At 41.5% G+C, this 27257-nt stretch overlaps 2 protein-coding genes across 3 annotated transcripts; one reads left to right on the forward strand and one right to left on the reverse strand.

Moving 5' to 3' along the window:
• Positions 1-1186: 1186 nt before the first annotated feature.
• UBE2B (ubiquitin conjugating enzyme E2 B) lies at positions 1187-18764 on the forward strand. Of its 2 annotated transcripts, none has more exons than XM_032783511.2 (6): positions 1187-1432; positions 5735-5815; positions 6960-6985; positions 8549-8638; positions 11175-11263; positions 12409-18764. In XM_032783511.2, exons 1-6 carry the CDS (start codon positions 1389-1391, stop codon positions 12535-12537), a joined length of 459 nt encoding a protein of 152 aa, XP_032639402.1. In that variant the 5' UTR covers positions 1187-1388; the 3' UTR covers positions 12538-18764. The 2 variants fall into 2 exon arrangements, with proteins under 2 accessions (XP_032639402.1, XP_032639403.1); XM_032783512.2 differs by lacking the exon at positions 1187-1432 and adding an exon at positions 1898-2117.
• Positions 18765-21584: 2820 nt separating this feature from the next.
• On the reverse strand, positions 21585-26687 carry CDKN2AIPNL (CDKN2A interacting protein N-terminal like). The gene is made up of 3 exons (XM_032783510.2): positions 26444-26687; positions 25209-25308; positions 21585-22976 (listed from the first exon to the last, which is right to left on the reverse strand). The coding sequence occupies exons 1-3, from the start codon at positions 26647-26649 to the stop codon at positions 22965-22967; spliced, it is 318 nt and encodes a 105-aa protein (XP_032639401.1). The 5' UTR covers positions 26650-26687; the 3' UTR covers positions 21585-22964.
• Between the last annotated feature and the right edge of the window lie 570 nt (positions 26688-27257).

Consider the following 27257-nt stretch of genomic DNA (forward strand, 5'->3'; position numbering starts at 1 on the left):
CAAGCAGATAAGGAAACAAGTGACAGTTATTAGGTCAACGTCCATACTAAGGGTTAGGTTGGCATAGCTACATTATTCAGGAGTGTGGATTTTTCACATCCCTGAGCAATGTGGCTATGTCAACCTAAATTTTAAATATGGACCATGATTCAGTGTAGCTGCTTCTCTGCTCCACCCTTTAATTGCCATAGAGTGCCTATTTCATTGTGAATGGGTTTCTGTGAGGGTCCAAGGCTAGGGTTGTCAATTTTGGTTGGAGATTTAATCACATACTTTACTTAAATATTAATCTTTAATTCCTGGAGACTCCAGGGCAATCCTGGAGGGTTGGCAATCCAACTCAGGAAGGTGCTGGACTTACACAAATGGAAAAACCTCTACAGAGAGGACAAACCTTTTCTATCAGTGTAGGCTGCATCTTCACTACCAGGTCATGCCGGGGCTAGTGTAGGAATGGCTTCAGTAGCATCTGCTTCCTGAGGACTGTGCTGAAAGCAGCATTAACTACGCCCTGTGCCTGATAGTCCCTATGGGGGCTGGTTTACACATGAAACGAAAGGCCTTTTGGGATAAGATGGGGTGTGAATTTAAAGCAGAATAGCTACTTCCAATAGCTTCACATGAGTGGATGTTCTTCTTTTGGAATTAAAAAAAAGTCTCTCTCTGGTTTAACTCAATCCACTTCCAAAGCAGAAAAGGCAGGGGGAGGGAGCTGCAGTCCAGTTCCCCTCTGCTCACCCTATGGAGCTGTGAAGCTGGCACGCCCATCTGCCCACCTGGCAGGTGAGGCTAGGCAGGAATTTGCCAAGGCCGCTGAGGATGTACCCAGGGCAGGGGCCGCAGTATTTCTGTGTGTGCAGTCCTGCCATTGAACCAAACAGTAAACCCTGGAGAGCACTTCAAGCTAGCAGTGCGGCAGCACCTCTAGTTCCACCAGCACCCGTGTGTGTGTGTATTATTCATCCGCTTCTAAAGCACAAGGGACCTGTTACACGCCGAGCGCTGCCTTCAGAGCGTTCTCCTACCCCCAGGGCAGCTCCCTGCCAGCCGGGCTGGGCTCGCGCAGAGATTCGCTGACAGCGCAGGTCCCTACTCTGGGCCGCGGCGCGTTCTCAGGCTACAACGTCGGCGGCTTGGCTCTCCCTCCCGCGGCCGGCGCAGTGGTACGGTCTGAGGGCGGACAGGCGCGCACGCTCTCCCCACCGGAAGCAGTGGTACGCTCGCAGAGGGGGGCCGGTGACTTTCCCTCCCCCAGGCGGAGGGAGACGCCATTGCAGGGTTGTTTGGGCTGCCGCCGCCGCCACTGCTGCAGGCTGGGGAGGGAGACCGCCGCGCTTTGAGCGGTGCTGAGGCTCCTGGGGACAGGGACTCTTTTCCCAGAGAGGATCATGTCCACTCCGGCCAGGCGGAGGCTCATGAGGGATTTCAAGAGGTGAGCGTCTCGCCTCGGCCGGCTCCCCAGCCCTCCCCGGGGTGTGCGTGCCGGGATCGTGCCCTCCTGAGGGAGCACAGGGGCTCCCCTCATGCCCCCGCGGTGGGTCTCACTGGCGTCCCGCCATGCCCTGCGGGTAGCAGGCCCCTCCTGGCCCCGGCAGGAGCCTCCCTGCGGGGCTGAACTGTCCTGCCTCCCCCCGGGCGCTGCTCCAAGCTCCTGGGACTCCGTTGCATGCGGTGGGGAGAGGGGTAGGAGCCCCTGCACCCCCACCACAGGGCCGTGTACCTGTGGGGCTCGGCGGGCTCCCCGGCAGCCGGCCCCTGGTTGCTGCCGGGTGGGAGCAGCTGTGGGCGCCCCTGGAGTGGGGGCGGCGTGGAAGCGCAGGGGGTTCCCCTGTCCTGTTCCACCCCACTGCTGGGCTGGGGTCGGCGCGGTGAGCCGGGTGAGTCAGGCCGAGTGTGCGGCCCCGAGGCTGGCGCACCGGAGCTGCCAAGTCAAACCCGCAAGGCCTCGGGGCCTGGCGAGCTGGACGGGCGTTGCCCAGGTGTAAAGCGGGGGGCAGGCAGAGCCGTCAGGTATCTGATCGGGTATCTGTCTGCGGATCGGCCTGGCATGGTCTGGGGTCCAGGAGTGACGCTTGGCTCTTGTACAGCACTCTCCAGCCACTGAGCTCAAAGGGCAGGTAGGTATTGCTGTCTGTGTCGTACTTGGGGAAACTGAGGCCTGGAGAGGTGAAGTGACTTGCTCAAAGTCAATAACAGAGCTAGGAATAGAATCCAGTCTGCTGACGCCCAGTCTAGAGCCCTATTCGCTGGACTGCACTGGATCCCTACATTTTCCGGTGCATCAGTTATGTGCACCAGTGCAGGGCTTCTCCATGTTTAGGATTTAATTGGCTTTATTTATCTTTGTCCCCTTTTCCCTCCACTATGCTGGACTGTTATTTGAAAGGGAGACTTAATAATTCAGAAACAACCTTTTCACTTTCTAGCTTGTCTGCTCTTAAGGAATGCAAAAACCTCTCTTAATGCTGGTAAGAGGGCAAAATGCTGGTTTGTCAAAGCTCTGTTACTGGGGTCAGGACTATCAGACCAGCAGTCTTTTTCCCCTGTACTCTTTGGGGCAGGTTGCTGAGCAAGTTTGGGTCTATGTAGTAAATGCTGTTCCTACACACACATCTTGATAAGAAAGTTAAAATATCCTGCCCCACTACAGGGATTAGTTGAATCTCTGCCTCTGTAGAAAGGAGGCTGCTTTTGTTTTTGTTTATGGTTACTTCCTCCAAAGTTCTCTGCTTCTTACTGTATGCTGACATCTGGAGGCATCTAAGGATAAAAGTTGGTGCTTACGTCTTTAAAACAATAGCCACTGTCCTTTCTCTGTTAACAGCTTGCATGAGAAATGTCCAAAGAGCCTTTCATTATATTGCCTGTAGTTCTGTTAGGAAACCTGTACTATTTGTAAAAGCCACTGTTTATAGACCAAACACTTAATAACATTTAAAGCAGCACATTCTGATTATATGAGAGGTTCCATGATGCAATAACCCTCTAATTTAAGGGAACTGGCTGTTTGATGTCAAACTTTGCTTCAGGCTAGAACTTGATAGAGGAGGGAATATTGAGCCTGTAAATATTTACGCAGGTTTCAAATGCTCATATATACTCTCATATTCAAAGACTTAAGATGTGTTTTTAAAAAAAAAAAAAAAAAAAGCTTTGGAGATCACATATCAACATTGTCTGGTTGGTTTTTGTAACTTTTTTGTGGGCCTAGAAGTGAAATGCCTAGTGAATAAAGCTAATGTTTTCAGAGATGTTCCCTCATTTTTTGGGCCTCTGTATTTTGGTACCTGCCTTGAGGTACTTTGCTTGGTGGTCTTCCACCCTCCTTGCCCCCATCCTCCCAGTGCTGAAGATGCACAACTCCAGCTGACGTGAATAAAATCATCAGGTTGTTGGTACCTCTGTGTGCCCATCTTGAGACAAGCCAGAACTACTGAAAACTTCTGGATTCGTGTATATGCTATTCTGGTTAATAGTTTGTCACACATTGTTTAAAAATGTTTGTAAACAAGGACCTTTTTCTATACCTTAGTGAAAAAAGGTACGGTAGTTATATTCTGTTTAAAAAATGGTAAGTGCTGAACTACAGACACTCTGGAACAACTGTTCCAGTTTGTCATTTTATTACATGTTATGTACAGCCTCTATTATGCATGTAGAAAAGCCTTTTATAAGCTAATTGTTAGGGACTTTACATTATATGCTTTGTTTCAACATGATATGAATTAACGTGGCTGATAAATTATTGGAAATGAGTCAACTTTAATAGTGTTCCTTTTTAGGTATAGTTGTATATGCAGGTACCACAATATTATATTTGTAAACCATGGTCATATGTGTAAGATATGTATTTGTAGCTTCACCCAGGGGCGGCTCCAGGCCCCAACATGCCAAGTGCGTGCTTGGGGTGGCAAGTCGCGGGGGCGCTCTGCTGGCGCTGCAAGGGCGGCAGGCAGACTGCCTCTGGCGGCATGCCTGCAGAGGGTCCACTGGTCCCGCGGCTTCGGTGGACCTCCCGCAGGCGTGCCTGCGGGACCAGCGGAGGACCCTCCCGCAGGTGCCTGCGGGACCAGCGGACCCTCCACAGGCAAACCGCAGGAGGCAGCCTGCCTGCCGTGCTTGGGGCGGCAAAATCCCTAGAGCCGCCCCTGGCTTCACCTAGCCTTGTAATACAATATTAAACATCTGATTTGAACCTACAAAGCTAGGAACCTCTGAGTTGAGCTTTAGACACCACTTAATTCACCCATTGCATCTGGATATTGCATTATTTGAGCATAACACTTTTTAGTTCCCGTTAAATGAAAATAGGATATTAAATCTTTTTGCTTGTAGTGGGTCACATAGATGGCAAAAATTAAAGTAATTATGATACCAATGAAAAGGAATAGCTGTTGGAAGCAGTGTTTTTTAGTTTTATTTTGTTAAAATTGGAGGTAAAGTGGAGATTTTACATATAAAGGGAAAGTACATCTAAATCAATAGATTCCATTCCATGTTTTAATGTATCAGACATGTGATCTATCCATTTTATGCCTGCAGACTGAGATCACATACCTTTAAAATGTCAGAATCTTGTCTGAAGTGAGTGGGGAATATTTTTTTGTTTGTTTCCTGTTTATTTTAGGGTGACATAGCAGCCAGGACCATTCAGCTTACCTTTGCGGCTATGAACTCTGATTACTGTTTGAATGTGAACTTTGTAGAGTGACCAACAGGGTGGTGATGAGAGAGGAATTTGACAGATTACCTACCTGAATACTGATTTTTTTTCTTCTCTTTGAATAAAATTACAGAGAAATATTAATTTAATTGCAGCTTTTAGTTTTGCTTGTAGAAAAGGAATGTGAATGCTATAAATACCATATTGTTCCTAGCTCTTAAATATCTCTGGACTCTGTTCAAACAAGTTAAGCTTTCAGTTCAGGCCACACCACAAATTCTCTGTAGTTAAAGACCTTCCCACAGTGCAGTGTGTGAAACTTTGTCCTGATTTAAATGCCAAAGCTATCTCTGAAGTGCACATTCCTTCTCTTCCTGGCCAAAGTGGTAGGTAGCTCATGCTGTTGACATTTAAGTTGTCTGACTGAGCATACTGAGAGAACAGGTTACTAGCCAAAATAGGCCTGTGTGGTCTGGCTAAATTTGGTCCATATAGTATTAAAAACGTAAGAAAAACCTGATCTGGGTTCCCTTCTGCTAGTTTCCAGTGTGTGCATCACACAAATATAATTGGTTGGTTTCCACAATAGTTACAGTTTAGATGTGTCAATTCGTGGTTATACATCTTTTTCTCTTCACCGCTGTAGCCAGCGGGTGGCATTCTGAATGCTCATTTCATCATTTGCAATGTGGTGTTTTAAACCAAATGTACAAGATGTTTCATAACTGCTCTTGTATTTGATGATGTGTTCCATGCATGAGGAAACATATGCTTCACTTATTTATTTGGTGCTGATCTGTCTTAATAATATTGACAAAATATTTGAAGAGAACCCTAATCTGCATCCCTTGGTGGGTTTCTGTCTCTGGAATATTTAATGTGCATATAACACAGAAGTATGTAGTCTGTTCCAAACCACAGCCTGAATTCTCTAATAGTGTAGGAGAAATGGGTACAAACTCTGGATATGCTTACATGTTTCTGTCTGAGTATTACTCTCTTTTGCTCTGTGTGTGTGTGTGTAATTTTAACATGTACATTTTTTTCATATTCTATTTTTTTAATTGTTAGATTGCAAGAAGACCCTCCTGTGGGTGTCAGTGGTGCACCATCTGAGAATAACATTATGCAATGGAATGCAGTTATATTTGGGTAAGAGAAGACTTTTGCTCACTGTAGAGAAGATAATAATGGTTAAATATAAGTTAGATCAGGGGTCGGCAACCTTTCAGAAGTGGTGTGCGAGTCTTCATTTATTCACTCTAATTTAAGGTTTCGTGTGCCAGTAATACATTTTAACATTTTTAGAAGGTCTCTTTTCTGTAAGTCTATAATGTGTAACTAAACTATTGTTGTATGTAAAATAAATAAGGCTTTTTAAAATGTTTAAGAAGCTTCATTTAAAATTAAATTGAAATGCAGAGCCCCCTGGACCGGTGGCTAGCACCCGGGCAGTGCAAGTGCCACTGAAAATCAGCTCGCGTGCCGCCTTTGGCACCCGTGCCATAGGTTGCCTACCCCTGAGTTAGATAATGGCTGATTCTATGAAAACACTTGAGACTATGTGCATGTACTAAGCCAAAATGCTGAATTTGAGACAAAATGGCAAAAATTAGTAAGGATGTTCTGATGAGGAAATAGATTTGTATGGTCTATAGCCTTGAATACTAAGGCATAGTAGAGCACACAAGGAAAGCAGCTACATTTTTGTCCTTCTGTAGCCTTATAATGTCCATTTTCTTGTCTTTTTTAAAAAATTTGTATCAATTCATAGTGAAAGCAAGGAGATTATGTTGAAGATTGGGTAGGAAAACAAGAAAAGGCAGGATTCCCCCTGAGAAGCACATAAGAATTCCATGCCCTTTGCAGACAAATTTAGATGTGTTAGCAGTGACCAGATTGGTTTACAATACAATTCTGTGGGCAGAACTTGTCTAGTTACATTAGGTATCTCACAGATTGGGAAACCAGTTCAGTCTTATCATAAATCATAGTACTTTGCTAGAGATCTTATTGCAGTTTTAGTGAATCTGAATCTTCCCATTGATTCTGGTCGTCCCCATTTTATGAAATAGTTATTGTCCTGGATCAATTGTAAGAAATCCAATTTCTGGATTAAAAACTAAGTTACCAGTTTAATAGGAGAGTACTTTGAGTATCCTGGGAAATATCAAGGAGTTGCATCTTAATTCTCTACTCTCCCCCGCCCCACCCCCTATTTCTAATTTGAAGGGGATGGGGGAGGTTTGGGTACCTGTGTAAAAATAGATAATATATTTATATTTTTTATTTCTAGGCCAGAAGGTACCCCTTTTGAGGATGGTAGGTAGCTAATTTTTTTTATTCCCTTCTCTTGCGGAAATGGTCCCAGCATTGCTTTTAAGAAGGATTTTTATATTTCCTATATATAAAATGTTGTATGTTGTTTTTTTTTTAACCATAATACACACGCAACTTAATTTTGAACTCGAAAAAACAAGCCAACAGACAATGTGAGTTGGTAAGGGCTTGCTGTCTAACAGAGACTACAGTATTTTGACCAAAACTTGTGCCAGTGCATTGTCTTGTCTCTACAGTGGTTGATGAATAACTGTAATCCTGTGAAGCAGTGGCCATATCTAGAAGTGTTTATATACAGGGAGAGTGGAATGTTCAGTAGGAGATGCTGAAGGCAAATACCATCAGACCGTTTCATATGTCTTATGCCTAATCACAAAGATTTTCACGCTCTCTGGTTACGTATGGCTTTGTCTTTAGCACATGATACAACACAAAGGTGAATCAGATTTTATTAAGAGCAAGAGGAAATAATCTTGAATTGATCTCTGTATAAAACTGTTTTAATGAAAAAGATCAAATTGTAAACAAACATGAAAGAACTGTATAAGTGTAATATCTACTGTATATGCAGAAGGGGGGGTGGTTTCAGTTCTGCAAGGAATGATCATTAACGGGGCTTTCTAGTTTTCTTGCAAGTCAGAAAATAGCTTACTCTGTGTGTGTGTGTGTGTGTGTGTGTGTGTGTGTGTGTGTGTGGAGGGGGGAAGGGAGAAGGGAGAAGTTGGATGGAAGTGAATAGAAATTGGTTGAAATTGGTGATATGTGGCATACATATTCACTGGTCCTTAATAAATATTTTTCAGTAAATCAGTCTCAAGTTTTAAAGGTTGAAGCCATTTCTTATAAAAATCCATCTTTTCATGTACTGGGCTCAGCCATAGTCCATTTTAGGTCAAACTCCAATAGATTTCAATGACTAAGCACTGGAAGGTCAGGCCTACTGAAGAGACACTAAAATAGCTAGTGGGTGGTGATAGTCATTTATTTTTAAGTTGTTGATTGATGGTGTCAACAGAAATTCAGTATTTCTCCTTTAAAAAAAATTCTTCTTTAGAAGTGTTTGATCCAGGCAGGAAAACTCTTACCTTCTGATTCACTGAATCCCCAAAACTGTCAAAACAGGAATCATTTGGAAACTTTGGCTGAACAAAATGACAGATTAGTGCGCTCGCTGTCTTCCCCCCCCCCCTTTTTTTTCTTTAAACTGTATGTGACCAATAGTTATCCAAAACTTCCTGCTATCCAAGTGCAGTGTCACCTCCCCAGTATCTGGTAATAACATAGTTCAGACCACTGGAGGATTTTCTAAGTGTCGGTTACAATTTTTAGATAACTGAAGTTGTACTCTATTCAAATAATTGCTTTTCTGTGTATTGAGTAGGCTCCTTTAAATTGTACAAAGATGCTGATGCTATTTTTGTTCATAGCAATACATACCAGTTTTATTGGCATTTGAAATATAAATATCATGTTGTCAAGTGTTCACAAAGATGTTTTGATACAATTATAGTTACATGATGTTTTTGTGTTTGCTTTCTTGGACAGGTACTTTTAAGCTAATAATAGAATTTTCAGAAGAATACCCAAATAAGCCTCCAACTGTTAGATTTTTATCAAAAATGTTTCATCCGAATGGTGAGTATTCATACTTATTTAGCCAAAACAAATGTAGAATAGGATAGTGTGATATCACAGCCTGAAGCTCAGCAATGTTTAACGTTTTTTTCCCAAAGTAAATATCCTGGTGCCAGTAAACTTTGTTAGAAGAAGCTACTTCTGGATTCTGTAATCATTGTGCAGTTTTGTTAGCTAATGCAAATATTAGCCAATGAGGAAATGAAGTATCTTTGAAGACTATTGCTATCCTACTCTCTTTTAGCCAATGTTGGTTTCTGGGACCTTTCCATTTTAGCAAGATGCTTTATTTCTGGGTCTCTTTTCTCCTGCTCTCACTAAAGTCAAACACTTAATTTTTTTTCCTCTTCTGCTCCTTCATTTTTAGGAAGGTCTTTTGTATAATCACTTTTACTTCCTTGTTCCATTGCACCTACCTGTCTTGAATAGTGGCAATCTTCTCTTTGGCAGAGGAGACCTTGGTGTATTTCTTTTTTCTTTTTTTTTTTTAAACAAAGCTTATCAAAGCTGTTTCTTCAGCCTGCTAGAATGATGATATAATTATTCTCTTAAAAACTGAATGAACTACTTCTGAAGTATTGCTGGCCTAAGCAGCAAGGGACTGAATTCAGACCCTGATACCTATCACTAGCAACCTAAGGCTATGTCTACATGAATAATATAGCTGGAGTCAATGTAGCTTAGGTCGACTTACTGCAGTGTCTGCACTGTGCTGGGTTGACAGGATACACTCTCCTATCAACTTACCTTATCCTCTTGTTCCTAATGAAGTACTGGGGTTGACTGGAGAGTGCTCTGCTGTCGATTTAGCAAGTCTCCACTAGATCCGCTAAATCGGCCCCCCCGGTACATTGATCGCCGGAGCGTTGATTCCATAGTAGTGTAGACATAGCCTGAGTTGTGACCTCCTCCGTTGTGTGCATCTCTCCTTTGCTCTTAGTTCTTTTCTCTGTTCCCCTTTTTCGTCAGGATTACATTTCCTTTGGCCTTGGCTACACTGGAGAGTTGCAGCACTGGTAGTGGCTTTACAGCACTGCAACTTACTCCCCTCCCACACTGGCAAGGCACATACAGTGCTGTATCTGCCTGGCTACAGCGCTGGTTGTACTCCACATGGACGAGAGGAATAAAGAGAACAGCGCTGGTGCTGCAGTGCTGGAGCGCCGCTGTAAACAGTGATTAATCTTACTATGCTGTAACTGACCTCTGGAATTTTCCCATAATGCTTTAACTAAAGAACTCTCTTTGTTTTGTTATGATGCCTTTCTTTGTTTTGTTATGAACTTGGGGCTTCCGGAGCTGCTTATCTAAAAAACAAACACAGCAATTTTTTGCTCAAGCAGAGGCAGGCAGGGAATGTCCACAGCTATTGTTTGCTTGAGGAGAGAAACAACATGCAGGGTGTGCGGGGGTGGGGGAAGAGAGGGGACAGAGAAAGGTGAGTCTGTCGGAGCAGCTGCTTATCTGGTCTGAAGGCTGTTTGCATTTAAGAGTGAATGGGGGGTGGGGCGGGAGGGAGTGGTCGGAATTTGCAAGGCAGTGTGGCCACACTGTAGCGCTTTCCCTACACAGCTGTATGAAGACAGCTTTAACTCCCAGGGCTGTACAGCTGCAAGTGTAGCCAAACCCTTTGTGTGCATATGTGTCATGATCCTGCACCAGTTCAAGTTAGCAGGAATTTTAACTTCACTGGGAGCAGGATTGGGTCCTTAGTGCTTCTCCAGTCATGCTCCAGAGACACTTCACAAGACACTTGGTGTGAGGGGTAGATAAGCTGTATTTTTTCCCCTTCTCTAAGAAGCAGCAAAGGAGTATAATTATACCTCTGCGGCTCTAGAATACTAGTGCTCCTGTTGGGCAAACACTGAGTGAAGATCACTGGCATCACATCAGTTTGATTCAGCACTGTGGCAGATGTAGCACTGGGATGATTCTTCCATCACATGGGCCATGAGAAATGTAGGCATATCCTACCCAAATTCAAATCTGCCTATTCATTTCTTTCTCCCCACTGTGAAACATCAAAAACTCCAGTATCTCTTTTTTAGGTACTTCATATGGCCCTTATTACCATAGCATCTGAGTTCCTCACAATCTTTTAGCATAATTATCCTCACAACACCTCTGTGAGGTAGGGAAATACTGTTATCTCTGGTTTACACATAGGAAACTGAGTCACGGACAGATTGTGACTTGCCCAAGATCATACAAATGGAGGAGGGAATTGAAGCCAGAGCTCCCACATTCCAGGCTAGAGCCCCAAGTACTGGACCAGCCTTCCTCTCCTCTTACGTTACTGAAAGCAAACAAAGTATGTATTTTCCCCTAAATACAAGGTATAAAACTGGTATCTGATTCTTACAAAAATGCTCTCCTCAGAAGTACACTTTATTTCCCTTTACCATGCTTCCTAAAATGTTTAGTGAAACTGAATTGTCACATTCCAATATAAATAGTGCATCCATTCATGCAGTGTTTAATCACAACAGATTAAAAATGGCCAGAATTTTAAATAATTTCTATGTTCTGTTTACAGTTTATGCGGATGGTAGCATATGTTTAGACATCCTTCAGAATCGCTGGAGTCCAACGTATGATGTTTCATCTATTTTAACTTCAATTCAGGTAATTTTTAGCAAGCTAAGTATATGATGATTACCCTCCTTCACAAAACCGATGATACAGTGAAATAGACAGACAACATCAACACCAATGAACTGTACTGAAAAGTAATCATAAGTTTTTAAGCTTATTTTAAAGACTAGTTAGTTGAACTATATATTCACTTTTATTTCTAAGCAATAAAAATAATCCCGTCAGGGAATGCTTACAGGAGGACATTTATTTTGATTAATTTTCCTGACCATTATTATTCCAGATGTGACAGTAATGTTTATGTATTTAAGGCCAGGATGTGTGTGAGAAATGTTAACTATTTTATTTTGAAGCCTATGTTTCGTTATGTTTATGAAATTGTTAGAGTCAGTATTACTGGAATCCAGCTAGTTGGACTGCATTAATTTAGGATGGAACTATTTCATATGTTAGGACTACTTCTGGGGGAATTCTGCACCAAAAAATTAAAAATTATGTGCAATATTTTAAAATTCTGCAAAAATCTGCTTATTTTGTGTCGAAACAACACAATGTAATCACTCCATTTGAAATAAATTACCAAAATAATTGAAAAGTACCTGTCAACAAGTGTGCCAACAATACACACAACAACAAAAGAGATTCCCTCAGGAGTAGAGAGTTAAACCTAGTTCCAGTTGCGGGGTACTGGAGGGGGCTGTGTAGGGCCCCCAGAGATACCCTCACCCTCCTCCCCCCAGTGGCGTGGCACCCCCTGACCTAGACATCCTCAGCCCCCAGAGCCTTTACTCACCTCAGCTTCTTTACTGTTTTGTCTGGGTGTGTGATGTGGTGCATCCCTGCTCTTCCTCAGCCTTTGCCAGACCTGGGTCTCCCAGGTCCTCTCCCATCCCAGGGAGAATGAGGAGGCTGGGTGCTATGCTTACTGTGAGCTGGCTCTGCAGAGTCCAGCGGCCCCTAGTGGCAGTCAGCAGCTGTGCACCCCCAATTCTGTTGAGGAAACATGAAATTTTGCATTGTGCAATGGCACAGAATTCCCCCAGGACTACAGGGCTTGAGCTAGTTATAAAATCAACATCCTGTTGTTCCCCATGGTGTGTGTGTTTAATGAAATTACTATCAAGAACATACTGGTCCAAGTATCTTATTTTTTTTCTTTCCCCGTCCTCTGACAGTCTCTGCTTGATGAACCTAATCCAAACAGTCCTGCAAACAGTCAGGCAGCACAACTTTATCAGGAAAACAAACGTGAATATGAGAAAAGAGTTTCAGCTATTGTTGAGCAAAGCTGGAATGATTCATAATAGATGACTACTTTGTTAATCTTCCTCTTCATAATCATTGTGTACAATTTAACACTCAATAGAATGGCTACCAGAAATTTTAAGTGCCACAAGTTCTAAGGATTTGCATACAAACATGTTTGCAAAAAAATTAAGCCCTTCAGTTTAGAAACTTTAAAAGCTTGTGTATCTTGATTAATGTACCTTTTATTGCATGGTATGAACTAAGTTATTGCTACATAAATTTGTAATATATCCTGTTTGTATTTTTTTTCCAAGTGTATAATGTTGATGTGGAGTTTTCATGAAAGAATATACACATTTTGTAAATCTGTACTTTTTCAAATATTGAATGCCTTATTTTTGAATTCTTTAGATTTTTAAATTGGAGAAAAGCACTTAAAGTTTTTATATATAAATATTACATGTAAAACTGTTAAATACATACTCAGTGCAAGACATTCTTTTGTTAATTTCTTTTGTATCTCTTTCAAAGGGCTTAGTTTTAGTGTTGAATCTTTTTCTCTTGATAAATGCTGATATTATGCACTTTACAAATATGAGGAAAACTGCTGTGATGTGTAACTATTAATAGTCTTCAGTGGAGATATGTCTACCTACACTGGAGCTTAATTTGGTCCTGTAAGTCTTCTTGCTCAAATGTGGTAGGGAAGTATCTGCCCCATTTTACAGATGGGGAAACTGAGGCACAGATAAGTGACTCATCTAAAGTCACACTGCAAGTCAGTGGCACAGCTGCAACCAGAGCCCATATCATCTGTCTCTGTCCTGTGTTTTGCCCTGTAGGTCATCCTTTTTCTCACTAATACAAGCTTTATTAGTATCACTGTTGCATACATGTATAAGATGCTTAATAGCTTCTCACATGCAGGGAAAGTATTAATGACTTAACAAGTCTTTCACATCTTCTGTTAACACACATGAAATAGGTTTACTATAACTTGATCTCTGATCATCCAGAATTGCTTAATTCCTAAATAAGAGGTCTTATGTATTACTGTACAAATTGATACATAATAGGATAATATTATTACTATATTTACTTTTCCTTAAATTGTGAGTATGAGATTTTCTGAATTTTATCTAATTGAAAAGCATTACTTAAATCTATCATGTATCACATACTGTTACTGAGATGTGTTTTTAATGTTTATTTTCTAATTGTAGCCAAACAGTTGGCTCTCTTACGCATTCCACCTAGAAAACAAATTCCTGCAAGACACTCTGTTTTCAGAGAACTGCATTTTAAATGTGACTGTAAAAGTGATATTGTCTAGTTCCGTGGCTATTTCTCAGAGACTCAAGATCAAATTTGTTTAGTCTACAATTAAAGTCAGGTGAGGTTTTTCTAACTGCCACTTTAATAACTTCTCCATGCAATTGGAAAGTTAGGTTGGGTCCCTGTAATATCGCACCATCAGTAATAAAGATTTTACAGGCTCTATTTTGTCCCCAGCGATACACATGCAGTCTCTTAAACTTCCGATTCCATCCTCCATTACCTGTGTACAACCATGCAATCTTTACAGGGGTTGTACAAGTATAAGGCATGACAGAAACTGCATTTCTGTCTTAGTTAACAATTTTGCTGAAGATGTACAAGCCAGCACAAACTTTTTATCATTAAACTAAGAGCTTGTCTACACAGGGAAGTAAGTGCAAAGTAATCTAGGGTGTGAATTTAGAGAACACTAGCTATTGCCTACCAGCTACCTGTGTGGACACTTATTGTGCATTGAATGCCTACAGATAATTTAGCTTAATCAACTTCCAAAGTGCAGTAAGCTACTGTGCACAAAGACATTTTTAGTGTGCAGTAAAAGTATCTACTGGGGCAGTTAGTGCAGAATAGTTAGTGTGCACCAGCTGCTATGGCCTATTTTTTTCCCATGTAGACAAGCCCTTGGCATACATTGAAAATACACAGGATACCAACTCAACAAAGGTGCTGATATTAATCTCTTTGCCAAACTGCATTTTAATGACTAATTTTAGGATGTTGTGAGAATGAGTAATAAAAAGAGAGCAATGTAAATATATGCCAGTGTATTGTTCAATACTCCCCTTGAAAAAAGACGTTTAATTTGGCTCCAGTTTTTGAAACTAAAAGACTCTTTGAAATGCTGGCAGGTAAAAGCTAGTTCTGCCTTTATTGATACACTGATACAGTAAACAGCTGTATTATAATTTTTCATGAACTATTTACTGACTTTTGCATGTATTGATATTAGATTTCAAAACTGGAACTGAAACAGTATATGCCCAACAGAGAAATGCCATCCAATTGAATACAGAATAATCCTTAACATTATGTGCCTCTTCCTTCCTCCAACCATAGATGGAACGTATTCATCTAGAATGGTAATGAAGTCCTCCTCATTGTCCTTTAAATTCTCTTCTGGGATGCGTATAAAAAAATTTGCAGTGGTTAGGAGCTGGTTGACTCTGACTGCTGCTGACCTGTGTTGTCTCACTGTTACCTTGAACTTCCCTCTCTACTGCATCTGCCCATGGTCTCTCATCTTGTGCTTAAGCTGTAAGCTCTTCAGGGCTGGGACTGTCTTTGTGTTTATATGGGGCCTGGCACAGTAGGGCTCAGATCTATGGCTGGAGCCCATCGGTGCTACCATAATATAAATAACAGAACCATGGGATGTTAAGAGAAGACTTATACCTGATCATAGATAAATTCGAAATGTCTCCACATTGAAAAAACATTGTCAAATTACTGTTTCAAACAGCATAGCATCTCACAATGATTGCCCTGCCAATAATAGGTGTTTTGAAGCTATCAGTTCACAGGTAATAAACCAAAGAAAACTTCAGTTTATGGGAAAATATTTATGAAGATAATGATGGAGTGAAGTCACTGCCGCCAAAAGCTACTAAAGCAAGAGTAAGTGTTCCAGAGTGCTGATTGTTTGAATTGAGGCAGCTGCTTTATTTATTTACTTTCAGATGCAAAATGATCTGGAGATGCCACTTGTAGATGAAAGGATAGAATGGACTGTAATTAATTGTTTGGGGAGATGACAGTAGTTCTCTGCAGTTGATTCTGGAGAATTTGGTGTACAGCAGGGATATTAGAAACTAAGCTCCTAAGACTGCATATATTTTAAATCTTTTGAAGAACATGTTCCATTATGTTACTCTAAGAGCTATTTAGATGAGTAATTTATTGTTACTTTCCTCGATAGCTACAAGTTTAGCACTATGTATTTCAACTTCTTGATAAATATATGCTTTTATTTAAAACTACTGAGAAGCTTTGAGGAATGGGAATGCTTTGAATTTTTCATCCCCAGAAGCTCTTGATACAATCTGCTGCGGAAACAGATTGTTTATAGCCTTTGTAACTCAGGTGGCTGATTTAAGAGAGAATATCAAAGAAAAATGAATGTACAGAAGTTGAATTTTGTGCTAGCCCATTGCAAATATAACAGTAGTTTTACTTTCTTTGACTACTCTCCAAACACGGTCTTTGTCATGTTTAGGGTAACATTGCATAACTATGTGCAGTACTTGCGGACTGACATATGGAAGTACAAGTGTCACTCTAGCAACTTTTATATTGGCAGAAATTCCAAATAATTTAGGCCTGCTCATACTACCACTGAAGGAGAGGTTTGTTGTTACAGAAGCAGATCCTTAACCCATAGGAAAACTGCTAGTTCCCGGGGGGATTCAGTGTGGGCAATAGGTAATTTTAAGGGCTTTAGGGCCCCATAGTAGAAATGAAGCTAGGTCTGTTTCTGCTGGAAGGAGAGGCTAGCTGAGGCCTCCTGCCTGAAGGGAGTCCCATTCTTCCTTCCCCTCTCCTTCTTTGGGGATACTCCCTCTCTTCAGCCAACCTTCTGTGAGATGCCTTTCCTTCCACCAGCCTAGCAGGGGAATGGTGGCACTGGTCAGCAGCAGCGAGGGAGGTGGGGGCTGGACATTTCCTTACATGGAATGTGGATCAGCTCTCGAGGAAAAACAGGCTGGTTGCTGAGAGCAGGTAGGTGCTGGTTGGGGGTGAGAGGAAATGAGGATGGGGTACTGTTCAAGTGGCCATGACAGAGACAGAAAGATAAGGAAGTCTTCATTTTTAGGAGGGAAGGATGAAATGGGGTGAAGGGCCTAAGACAAGTATCTACCACCTGAGTGTACTTGTTCTTAGCCTAAGAATCTTAAGGTGCTGAGTGGGGACAGCAATTATTCTTGGCTTGGGTAAACAGAGTTCACTACAACTTCCCCTCTCTGGCTGGTGCAGTGAGAGCTTCTCCTCCTCTGTCTACTGTAACTATTATTTCTCTCCCCACTTGGCTGAGAGATCACTGCTCACAGTTGCTTGAAATTGATATTTCTGAATTCTAAGATGCGTATTAGTACAGTGGTGTTTTCAATCTTTCGGCATCTTGTTTTAAAGGAATAGTAATTTGAAAGGATGTAGAATAAAGATGTTTAATTTTGTCCCACTTCAAAGTCCTTCCCTGTTGCTAGTCTAAACTCACTGTACCAACTTTAGTAATTTTTCAGCTGTAACTTTCTACATTGCTACTGAAGCATGCAAAAAGGGAAAATATAATCTTATAACAAAACATTTTCGAAAAAGGTCACATGACTTAATGCTAACCTCCTCTAGTGGAAAAGTAATAAATATACTCAGCTGCAGCTGTCCCTTCTGATAAGCCAGGTGCAAGCATTGAGTAGATTAGGCAGAAATCTGTGGGATCTCTAGGGAAGAATATTTTTGGGAAGCAACGTGTTCAGTTTCCAAAGTCCAGGGGACACACTGTCAAGGTAGTTCTGTAACTCAAAGGCAAGCAGAACACTAGCCACTTATAAGAAAGTGAGTGCAAACGATGCAAATTAAAAAGTGTATTTATTTACAAAAAGCTTTGTGTGAAAGATGGCTGCTACTCCTTAATAAGAGTCTGCAAAGCAATTGGGAAATGCATACAAAGTAATAAACTGTTGTAAAACACTTAGGGCCCAATCCTGCAATTGTTCTTAACACACACCTCCCACTCCTGGGAGGTATGCATGCAGGATATCTCCAAAGGAATAACTTAGTGGTCTAAGTGTCAGGTGGTTTAGAACAGATTCTCTGCATCCATAGGTTTAAATGCTGGTTAGATTTACACCCTTAATTCTTAAAGGTAGATAAAAGCAGCATCATGCCATGTATGTATATACACACTAGATAGTGTGACTTCACTGGTGGTATTAACGTATGTAAAGTTACTTGTGTGCCTAAATGGTTACAGGATCAGAGCCATAGTTTGTAAATACTTCAGGATGAAAAGAATGATGTGGGTGTAAAATATATAGTGATGGTCAGCCTGCTCTATTAGCTGCATATTTTTACTGTATTGCTTAGAACCTGCCCAGCTGTAAGAGTGAGAATAGGAGTCAGGGGACATCAGGTTATTACCACTTATGACCTTCACTGTCAGACCTGGATGTTATAAGCCACGTTCTCAGAATTTTAAGATGTTTAAAAATAAAACTGCCAAAGAGAAGATTTTCCTCTTTTGGGTCTAAGCTGCCACCCTCAACAAGGCCCAACACTGGTCCCAGAAATGGGTTAATCAGTTATGCTGGTGAAAACAAAGGGCTGCATAAATGTCCCTGCTTCTAGAAATGTGAAAGATACTCCTGTTTGCTCACTTAAAACTTTAAAAGCATGATGTCTAAATTTGACATACTTAAGTCACCTCTTCTTTTGTTGTTGTTTTTTAAAGAGGGCTGAGCACCCACAACATACTGACTTCAGTGCAGAGCCACTTTTATGTAGGGTGCCTAGATTTTTAGAAGTGACTAGTTTATTTTGAATAGCCCAACTCAAGGCACTTTGAAGGACCTGAATTTCAGAGGGGAGGTTCTCAACTCTTAATAAACATTTTTAAAGTTAAACACCCAAAAATCACTACTCACTTTTGACCATCTTCACCTAAGTATAGACACCCAAGTTTGAAAATTAGCTTTAAATTTTGTTTTAAAAGTCAAATGTGAGATTTTTTTAAAGATGTTTCCAACTTCTAAGGTTTTATAAATGATACTGTGTTAATGGAAAAGTATTTGAGTATTTCATTTGATGTCATAACTCATTGGCCAAACTTATTCATTAGTTGTACTAAATACTTTCAAGAGATTTTGTACATTCATATTACGAAAAGCTTTCAGTGATGTTCAGTCAATCGCTGTTCTTGACTAGCTTCCACTTAATAAAACATTTCACGTAATGTGTATTGAACTTGCAGTGATCTGTGGTCCAACCCAGCCTCCACAGTCATTAACAAACAGGCTACGTACAGCTTTAGAAATAGAACTGTGGACCTTTAGTAACAAATGGGAGGACCAGCTTCCCTAACAGGGCAACCAGAGGAATTAGTACAGCAGCCTTAACGTTCTGGTCAGTGCACAACAGGTGTGATACTACACACTGTTAGCTGCTGTATGAGGGGATATCAGTGTTCACATTTACTTTAACTTCTGGAAACTACTGGCACAATGCAATACATTTACAGTGTCTTAAGCAGAGTTTAGGCACATAGAGCAGCTCAGTGTAACCTTTGCTCAGAAAAGTGGCATTGTAAAAGAAACTGAAGCTGTTTCTTTATAATGCAACTTTAAGCTTTTGCTGTCTGCCCAGTTTTGAGAGAGAACATGATACAAAGGGAAGAATTCTGCTGTCGAAACAGAGCTGAGAGGCTGAAAACCAGCTCTAGTTAATAAGTATAGAAACTCCCGAAAGTAAGCTGCAATAAACTAATTTAAGAGGTATGCATGCTTTTTCAGAGTGCATTTTAAACATGTTTTACAGCTCAGTATTTCATCCAAGTGTGGTTAGCAGTTGGCCAGAACAGCAGTTCTCTGCTATATATTACGGATTTTCCTTTTATTGTCCCTGTGATACCCTCATAAGTTGAAGCTGGTAGCTCATTCAAATTATTCAAAGCATTCTTGGAACTCTAGTAAATCTTAATAAACCAAACCTACTGTTTATGATTACACCCAGCTGAGCACTGCTGTATTAAACAGAGGTGATGAGTAGTATAAAGAGGGCCTGGTAACGACCCATGGAGGGGCTAATGACATTTCCATTCATTGGAGATTTGAAGTTTGTAAATGCTTCTTCACTAATGACTAGAATTTTTTTTTCATTTTAGGTCACAGCCGTTTTATTCCCACTAGCCCCTGCTTCCCTATTGTCTTGACATTGAGCAGATTCTTAAACACAATAGGAAGATGTTCATCACTTCCTACTGGTTTTGTTCCTGTTACAACTGGGGGGAGGGGAGGGGAGGGTACCTGTCCCTTCACAAAATAGATAAAATCAAAAGGTTGTTCCACTCAGCATTTTAACATTTCCTACATTGTTTCAATAGGACCTTCACTTACACCATGACTTTGATGCAATGTTATAAATGCAAGAGCATCATATGTATGTCAACTACTGCATTAAGAACACAAGACTGGGAGTCAGTAGATCTGGGTTCTGTTTCCAGCTTTGATACTGGCCCTCTCTGATTCTTGGTCTACACCAGGAACTTACAGCAGCATAGCTCTCTCTCTCTCAGGGGTGTGAAAAATCTACACCTGTGACAGACATATCTATGCCACCCTAACCCCCCGTGTAGCCAGTGTTAGGTCAACAGAAGAATTCTTCCATCTACCTAGCTACCACCCCTCTGGGACATGGATAATTTATGCCAACAGAACTCCTATCAACATAGGTAGTGTCTACACTGATGCGCTGCTGTGGTGCCACTGTAGTGGTTTAAATGTCAACAAATCTTGAGACCTTGATCAAGTCACTTAATCCCCTCAGACCAAGTAGCTTAATGAGCTAATGTCTAAAGCACATTCAGAGCAACAGCTGGAAATCAAAAAAGCACAACATATCCTTCTAAAATGTCTGGTTAATACTGGCAAATCATGACACCCTAGTTGAGTTGAAAGTTTGCTATCCAAAAACTGTGTATTTAACACAGCTGAAAAATACCTCAAACTCAGACTTAGGGTACAAGGTGTCAGCAAATTTGAGAGATTTTGTAACCTTTAGAACCAACAGGCTCTAGGTCATCTGTCCTCCCTCTCCCAAGCCACAGAACAACCCCAAGCCAGTGATCTGTCCCTTCCCCACAAGGAAACTGGACCCTACACAACCAAATTCTAATATAGAATATTTTATACTGTTACCACACCTTCCATTGGAGAATCTCAAAGCACTTTACAAACATTAATGAATTAACCATCACGATCCCCTTGTCAGATGAGCAAGTACTATCTCCATTTGAGTCTGTTTCCCAATCTGTAAGAGACAGGTAGTGACTTTACCTAGTGCTACATGGCAACCTGGATCTCCTGACTTCAAGATCTGTGCTTCAGTCACAATGTCATCCTTCCTTTCTCTCAGCCCAGCACAACCTTTGTGAACATGGACTACAGAGTCCAGCCTCATCAGCTGCCTCACACTATGCTGACTCAAGTCCAATACATTTGCATGAAGTCCCTAGACAAAGAAGCTCAGATATAGGGGGTAGTGGAGCTAGGACTTGAACTTTTCTTTTAAATATGCATTTTGTAACTGTGTGTGTTGATTTAAAACATGAGTTTGAAAAAACATTGGCAATAACAACAGTTATTCTATGTAGAATTGGTGCTACTAACACCAATACCCATGTACTCTGTATAAACTGATGTATTGTCTTCCCAAGTCTTCAGGCAGCCTGAACATGAAGTTTGAATTCTCATTTATGTCAGTGGGGTGTTGGCTCTGAAAACTACTAATAAATTTAAATGTCAGCAGCTAACTGCTAATCAAATGAGCAGAACAGTTTAGCTAATGTGCTGATCCCAGAATCCCCAAACTGCCTCCTTTTGCGTATCTAGATTTTAAAAGCCCTAACGCTCCCTACCCCAACATGCAAAATCCTCCAGCTTCCCATTACTTCTATGATACAATTATAGATTGGTCAGTGCAGTCTGTAGTATACTGAAAATGCAGGGACAGACAAAATAAATTGAATATCAAAAGAACGCAAGCTACTGTACTGATTGTATTCATTTTTATATTTAATACAATAAAACATTCATTCAGTTTTAAATGTAAATAAAGCTACTGCAGAATGTTCAGTCTGCTGTAGCACAAAACCCATGTTTAGGTCCAGATCACAAAGGATCTTGACCTCATTTATGAAATGGCTACTGTAACTCCATGGTGATTAGAAGGGGCTTCCCAGAGAGGTAATTTATCAGTGGAAGCAATGCTTTTGGTAACTGATCTGATTACTGTCTGGCACTTATGCTATTTAAGCCTCTGTTCAGATGAAACCTTCAGCATTTCCCCTGACATTTCCCAGAGATTACAAGATACATGTAAACAAATCTATGGCAATTGTTATTCATTTGGAAGATTACTAATTTAAAGCATTCTGGGGCCTTGATTCCAATGGGCTTTGGATCAGATCCTGCCAGAACAGCAGTAGATATGTTTTATCTATATAAAGCTTCAAGAGAGGGAATTCACTTTACAGGAAAGGAACATGATTTTATTGCTAAAAATCAAGACAGTTATCCAGATTTCATGATTGAAATGTTCATTCCAGTGACTGAATGGACATAGTTATTAGGCCTTCTAAAGACTTCAAAAATGTGGCATAAAACACTTAAAAATAAAGACTTTCAAAAGAGAGAATATTCTGTGTTACTTTTAGATTCCTATGGTTCCCTGCAGTAGAGAGAAACTCTGGGGAAGAGCGATGCAAGCATGCAAAGGGGAAAATCAGCTAATTGGGACATTTATCATCACCACAGACTCATCTAAGTTGCATACAGAAAGGGAAGAGCAGAGTAATGACCACTTTGTGCACCATGCCCTCCCTTTCCCCTGTTACACAGAAAGAAACCTGGGTAACAACAATATTAGTCAATGGTCAAAACAGCCTTATAACATCCCCTTACTTTCAGCTGTGAGTGAAGTGTAAGCCCCTGCTTTCCTAAGTGGGTGTGTGCTTTGAGGCAAGTATTCCCCATGGCCTCTCATCCTCAACTGGACTCACTGGCCATTAGACAGAATTGTACTCAAACAGAAGAGGGGATGCTGCAGCTCCCCAGCCCCTCTCCCCTCTTTTCTGGGAGTTATTACTCTTCCCTGTCTTCATGTGAAAGGGGAAAATACAGTCCATCATATCTTTTTCTTTGTTCTATGAATCAATGAGTTGTAAAAATTGTTTAAAAACCTGATTATCTCATTTTAAAAAGCTTTGGAAGTGGATATCCATTATCATAATGACACAAAGTTTTTTAAAAAATCCTTTCCCTAAGGGTAGAGCATAGGGAGTCCTTTTAGAAACAGTATGTTCAATTAACACTGGGTCCCCTCCACATAAACTGATCTTGTATCATGACAAAAATTTGAGACCTCTTCTTCACAGGTACTAATGTTGATGCTAAAAATAAAGAGAAAACAAGTTACGTATTTGTAATATGGAAATGCTCATGGCAGTGAAAGCAAATGATACTTGAATTTTTACTCCAGTGAAATATTAGGTAGAAAGGAGATATGAGTACTTGATAACTTGCAACAGAAAATTCTGTAGAATACAGTTAGTATCTATTTCTTGTTATTCACAAGGCAGAGCATATTTAGTTTACATCTGCTGGCAATAATCGAAATACTTTAAATAAAATCTTACTCCTCACACAGTTAGCAATACAGTTGAATAGTTAGATTGTTCTAAATTTAAAATAGCAAAACCCATAGAGCAATTTTCAAATTTGGCTGTAGTGCTGAATAAAGTAATTGTGGGATCTGAACTTCATTCATTTCTGAATGTAACACTCTCCAACTGTAAAAATACAGCTGCCAAGAAAGTAAAACTAACAACCTGCTCCGCGTTCTTTGGCACTAAATGAAAATTTACATTCTGTTTTAAACTACTTTTAAACAGCATGAACAACTCACACTGACTTTTACCTACATTAGCTTTAGAGGATTTCCTTAGCATAATAGAGTACAAGACTTTCACAAAACCTACTTTATTACTTCCTAATGTAACTTCTTGTAGAGTTTTCACGGAATAGTTTTATTTAATCCCCATTAAATAACAATAAAAGTGCATCCATGTGCATGTGCGCGCACGTGCGCACACACACACACAGAGTTTGGTCTTGAAATTTCAAGTGATTTTGCAAGCAACTAGATTTTAATAATCCAAATTGTTTAAAGTTGCATTTTAAATTAATGTTTAACTCCCTGTAAAGCCCAAAACTAACTTTGGGAGATAAAAGCTGACGTATTTTCAGCATAACCATATAAAAATGTCATTTAATAAGATCTGGAATCCCCTCTTCACCTGCTTATATATCCAAAAAGTGTTAAACAACTAAGAGAACAAACAAATCGTATCAATAATTTTAATGGCTGTCTTTTAAAATCTCAGTTATCTCACAGTAACTGCTCACTTAAGAGTTTGCTATCCTAGAAGATGATAAAAATACAGCTCTCCATTAATAATGACACCAAAAATGACCCCCATTTTCAGAATATAACAATTTGGGACCATTTTATTCATGAGAAGACATTTTTGGTGGTGTTAAATGAGGCAGTGTGAGAGTACAAAAAGTATTTAGAGTCATGATATTAATAGGCTTTGACTGTGGAAAATAAAGCTTCCAAAATCAACATGAAGGACAGCTGCATATCTACTTATGGCCTCTAAATGTTGTCTAAAAGCGTAGTGATTTCAATTGCTTCCCCTATTGGGAAGCTGTTACCATTATTTCTTTGTCTTTTCCTAAGGGGGGGGAGGGAGAAAGAGAGAGAGAAGCTAAATTGAGTTAAAAAAAAAAATGAGCCGTAATTTAAATTCGGTGATTCAAATTCTGCCTGAAAACAACAGGCAGCTGTTTCTATTGCACAGAGGTTTATTAGTTTGTTTTGGGGTTTTAGTACTTGGTTGTCATAGTGCTTTCATTTATAGCTCTACTTCTCATCTAGTTGTAAGAGAGATATACAAGCATTCCAGTTCACCCATAACCCAGCCAGATAAGACTAATGGCTTGATCTTACAAACACCAGCATATGTGCTTACCTTTAAGCACATAAGTAGTTCCTAAGTCAATGGGACTATTTACATGCTTAAAGCTAAGCAGATGCACTAGTGTTTCAGGATTGGAGCCTTAATCTTCTGGGAATTAGCTTCTCATCACAGTACTTTTTGGAGTACATAGAACTTGCAAAGCTGGTGATAAAATTCTTCCAGTGAAATACGTAAAAATGAAATTAGTGATTTCCAGTTAGCAGAATGGATAAAAAAATGCTTTTTAATAAAGACATTTGACCAACATTTCCTTAGTAACTGAAACTGAAAGACATTTGACCAACATTTCCTTAGTAACTGAAACTGAAAAGCAAATAATGCAAATATGCTAGTAGGTCCACCACCAATGTATAACTGATTCATGTGTAATATACTTCTGGGATGTTGTTATTAAGAACACTGTGTGAAACACAAGAATGGGAGGAGAGAATTTTAGAGTAGTAAAGCAGAACTCTTAGGAACAAGTACTTGGGATACTTTTTTTGAGACTTATTGGTTCTGTACATAACACAAACCTGGAAATTTGACATAGCGTCATCCCCACAAAGCAAGTTCTGAAATTCTAAACTGAATAGTTACCTTTTTCATTATTTCATCACGCGTAGTAAACTGTGGTACATCTTCAACTTCAATCCCTTCAGCCATTTCTATTACCTTGTCTAAAAGGTCTTTGCTGTAACTATAATAAAGATAAATGCCTGTGAAAAATTACTGATCCCATATTACAAAACTGCAGTGCACAGTATTATAAAACTAACCCTCAAATATCTCAATATGGCAAGGGTGTATGTTCTGATCAGTTATGAAGCTGAATGAAACATTCGTCTCTCAACCTGTGTGGGTCTATCAAAATTTAAATACATACAGTTTTTGTGCACAGGTGTTCCATACTAGGTCTGCAGCAGCACAGTATTGAAACCAAAGTTATACAACTTAACACCACCTTTTGCACATTTACACAGACACAGCTATGCTGGTCATGGTTGTGGGTTTTAGATCAAAAGTTTTCCCTACCATGTTCACTTAACTTTGGGGTGCATATTGAAATTTGGATCCTACTAACATTGGAGTTTATAATGCAGCGCTAACTCAGCTGTATGCTAATCCAGTCACTTGGTGCTGCAATGTGTTGTTTTGCAATGTGATGCTCTCACTGTAGCTAGGCTAACCCGAGAGGCATTAACTCAATTTAACAAGGCAAGGACCACTAAAAAACAGAAGGTTTTTTTTTCAAAACTTGGTGATAACTAATGCACGTGAGCTATCCCGAGGTAAACACATACTGAAGACACAAGGTGCTTTAGTTCTACAGCAAGATAAACTCTCCCCCGCCTGGGGCTGATCTCAGCAAGTTTGCCATGATGTGGTAAAACTGAAGTGCCTTCGTGCTGTCTTCATTGTGCGTTTCCCTGGGGTTGCTCACACACGTTAGTTACCCCCAGGTAAACCCGCGCCGACCTTTTCAGCAGCGACGGGGAGCTCGGAGACATTCAGACCCAGGAGGCGCGCTGATGGCTGGAGAAGGGAGTGTCTAGGGGTCTCTCCTTGTCCTAACCTAGTGTGTAGGGAAAGGAGAATGGCGGAGGCAGGATGGAGCAGCTGACCCTCTCCCAAGGACTCTCCACCTTAGCCCGGGGTGGGTTCAGTGGGCTGCCTTTGCCAGCAGAGAGACCAGCCTCCAGCTCTCTACAGGTTCGGGATGGGTCACTAAATGGCCAGCACCTGCACCCGGGGTCGGATTCACTGGCCCCCCACCCGCAGTCGGGGGGAGGGGAGCTAGCGGCGGGTCAGGGGCGGATTCGCTGGCCCCCCACCTGCAGCCCAGGAAGAGGTGGTTGGCCCACACCATGGAGAGCGAGAGCAATTGGTCGATGCGGCCGGCGGGCCGTGGCGCTTCCCCCGCCCAGTCTGGGGGTAGGTTCCGCAGGATGAACTCGCGGCGGGCCCGCCAGTGCCTCTCGTTCTCCGAGTAGGAGCGGAACCGCTCGGGAAACTCGGCCTCTTCCACCTCCCCCACCATCCCGGCTACCACTGACCCACAATGCAGCGCGCACCGGAAGCGGCTACCACCGAGCCCTGGAAGCGTCAGGCTAGAGCGGCCCAAGCAAGTCCGCTCTGACCTGCACACTCGACTGCGCTGGAAGACCGCGGCCCGGCTGGCTGTGCTTTGCCGCAGCCGCGTCTGAGCAGCGGGGCGCAGAGCCCCTCCCCCCACCCGTGCTCGGGCTCGCGGGGGGGGGTATGAGCTCCATTGCTGAGAGGCCCCCCTGAGTTGGGGCCAGCTTACTCCAGACATTATATCTGGGCCCCCACCCCCGGGCCGGAGCCGCCCGAGCCCCGCGGACACCGGCCCGGGAAAGCCGCCCCGCTAGTGGACACCGGCAGGTCGGTGGCTGCTTCCTAGGCGGTGCCAGGGAACGGGAAGGCCCAGCCGAACCTACCCCGGGACTGCTGCCGGCTGAATGCCCTGCCCGGGTGAGGGTCAGGCGCAGGGCTGGGGCCTACGCAATCACCGGGCGGTCAGCTTCTCTGGGGGCTGAGCAATAAAACCGAAAAGCCCGACCCCGCCCTCCCTTCCTCTGGTTTGACACCTGTCACGTCACTAAAGTCAGGGGCAGGACGCCTGGT

The sequence above is a fragment of the Chelonoidis abingdonii genome, chromosome 7, assembly GCF_003597395.2.
Source record: "Chelonoidis abingdonii isolate Lonesome George chromosome 7, CheloAbing_2.0, whole genome shotgun sequence".
Lineage (NCBI taxonomy): Eukaryota > Metazoa > Chordata > Testudines > Testudinidae > Chelonoidis > Chelonoidis abingdonii.

Bases quoted from the DNA above. Each gene is read 5' to 3' on its own strand.
- UBE2B (XM_032783511.2), top strand. From the start codon at position 1,389: ATGTCCACTCCGGCCAGGCGGAGGCTCATGAGGGATTTCAAGAG. The intron at 1,433-5,734 runs GTGAGCGTCTCG...TTTAATTGTTAG, and splicing joins CTCATGAGGGATTTCAAGAG to ATTGCAAGAAGACCCTCCTG. The intron at 5,816-6,959 runs GTAAGAGAAGAC...TTTTATTTCTAG, and splicing joins TGGAATGCAGTTATATTTGG to GCCAGAAGGTACCCCTTTTG.
- CDKN2AIPNL (XM_032783510.2), bottom strand. From the start codon at position 26,649: ATGGTGGGGGAGGTGGAAGAGGCCGAGTTTCCCGAGCGGTTCCGCTCC. The intron at 25,309-26,443 runs GTGGGGGGCCAG...TCTTTATTATAG, and splicing joins CACCTCTTCCTGGGCTGCAG to TTACAGCAAAGACCTTTTAG.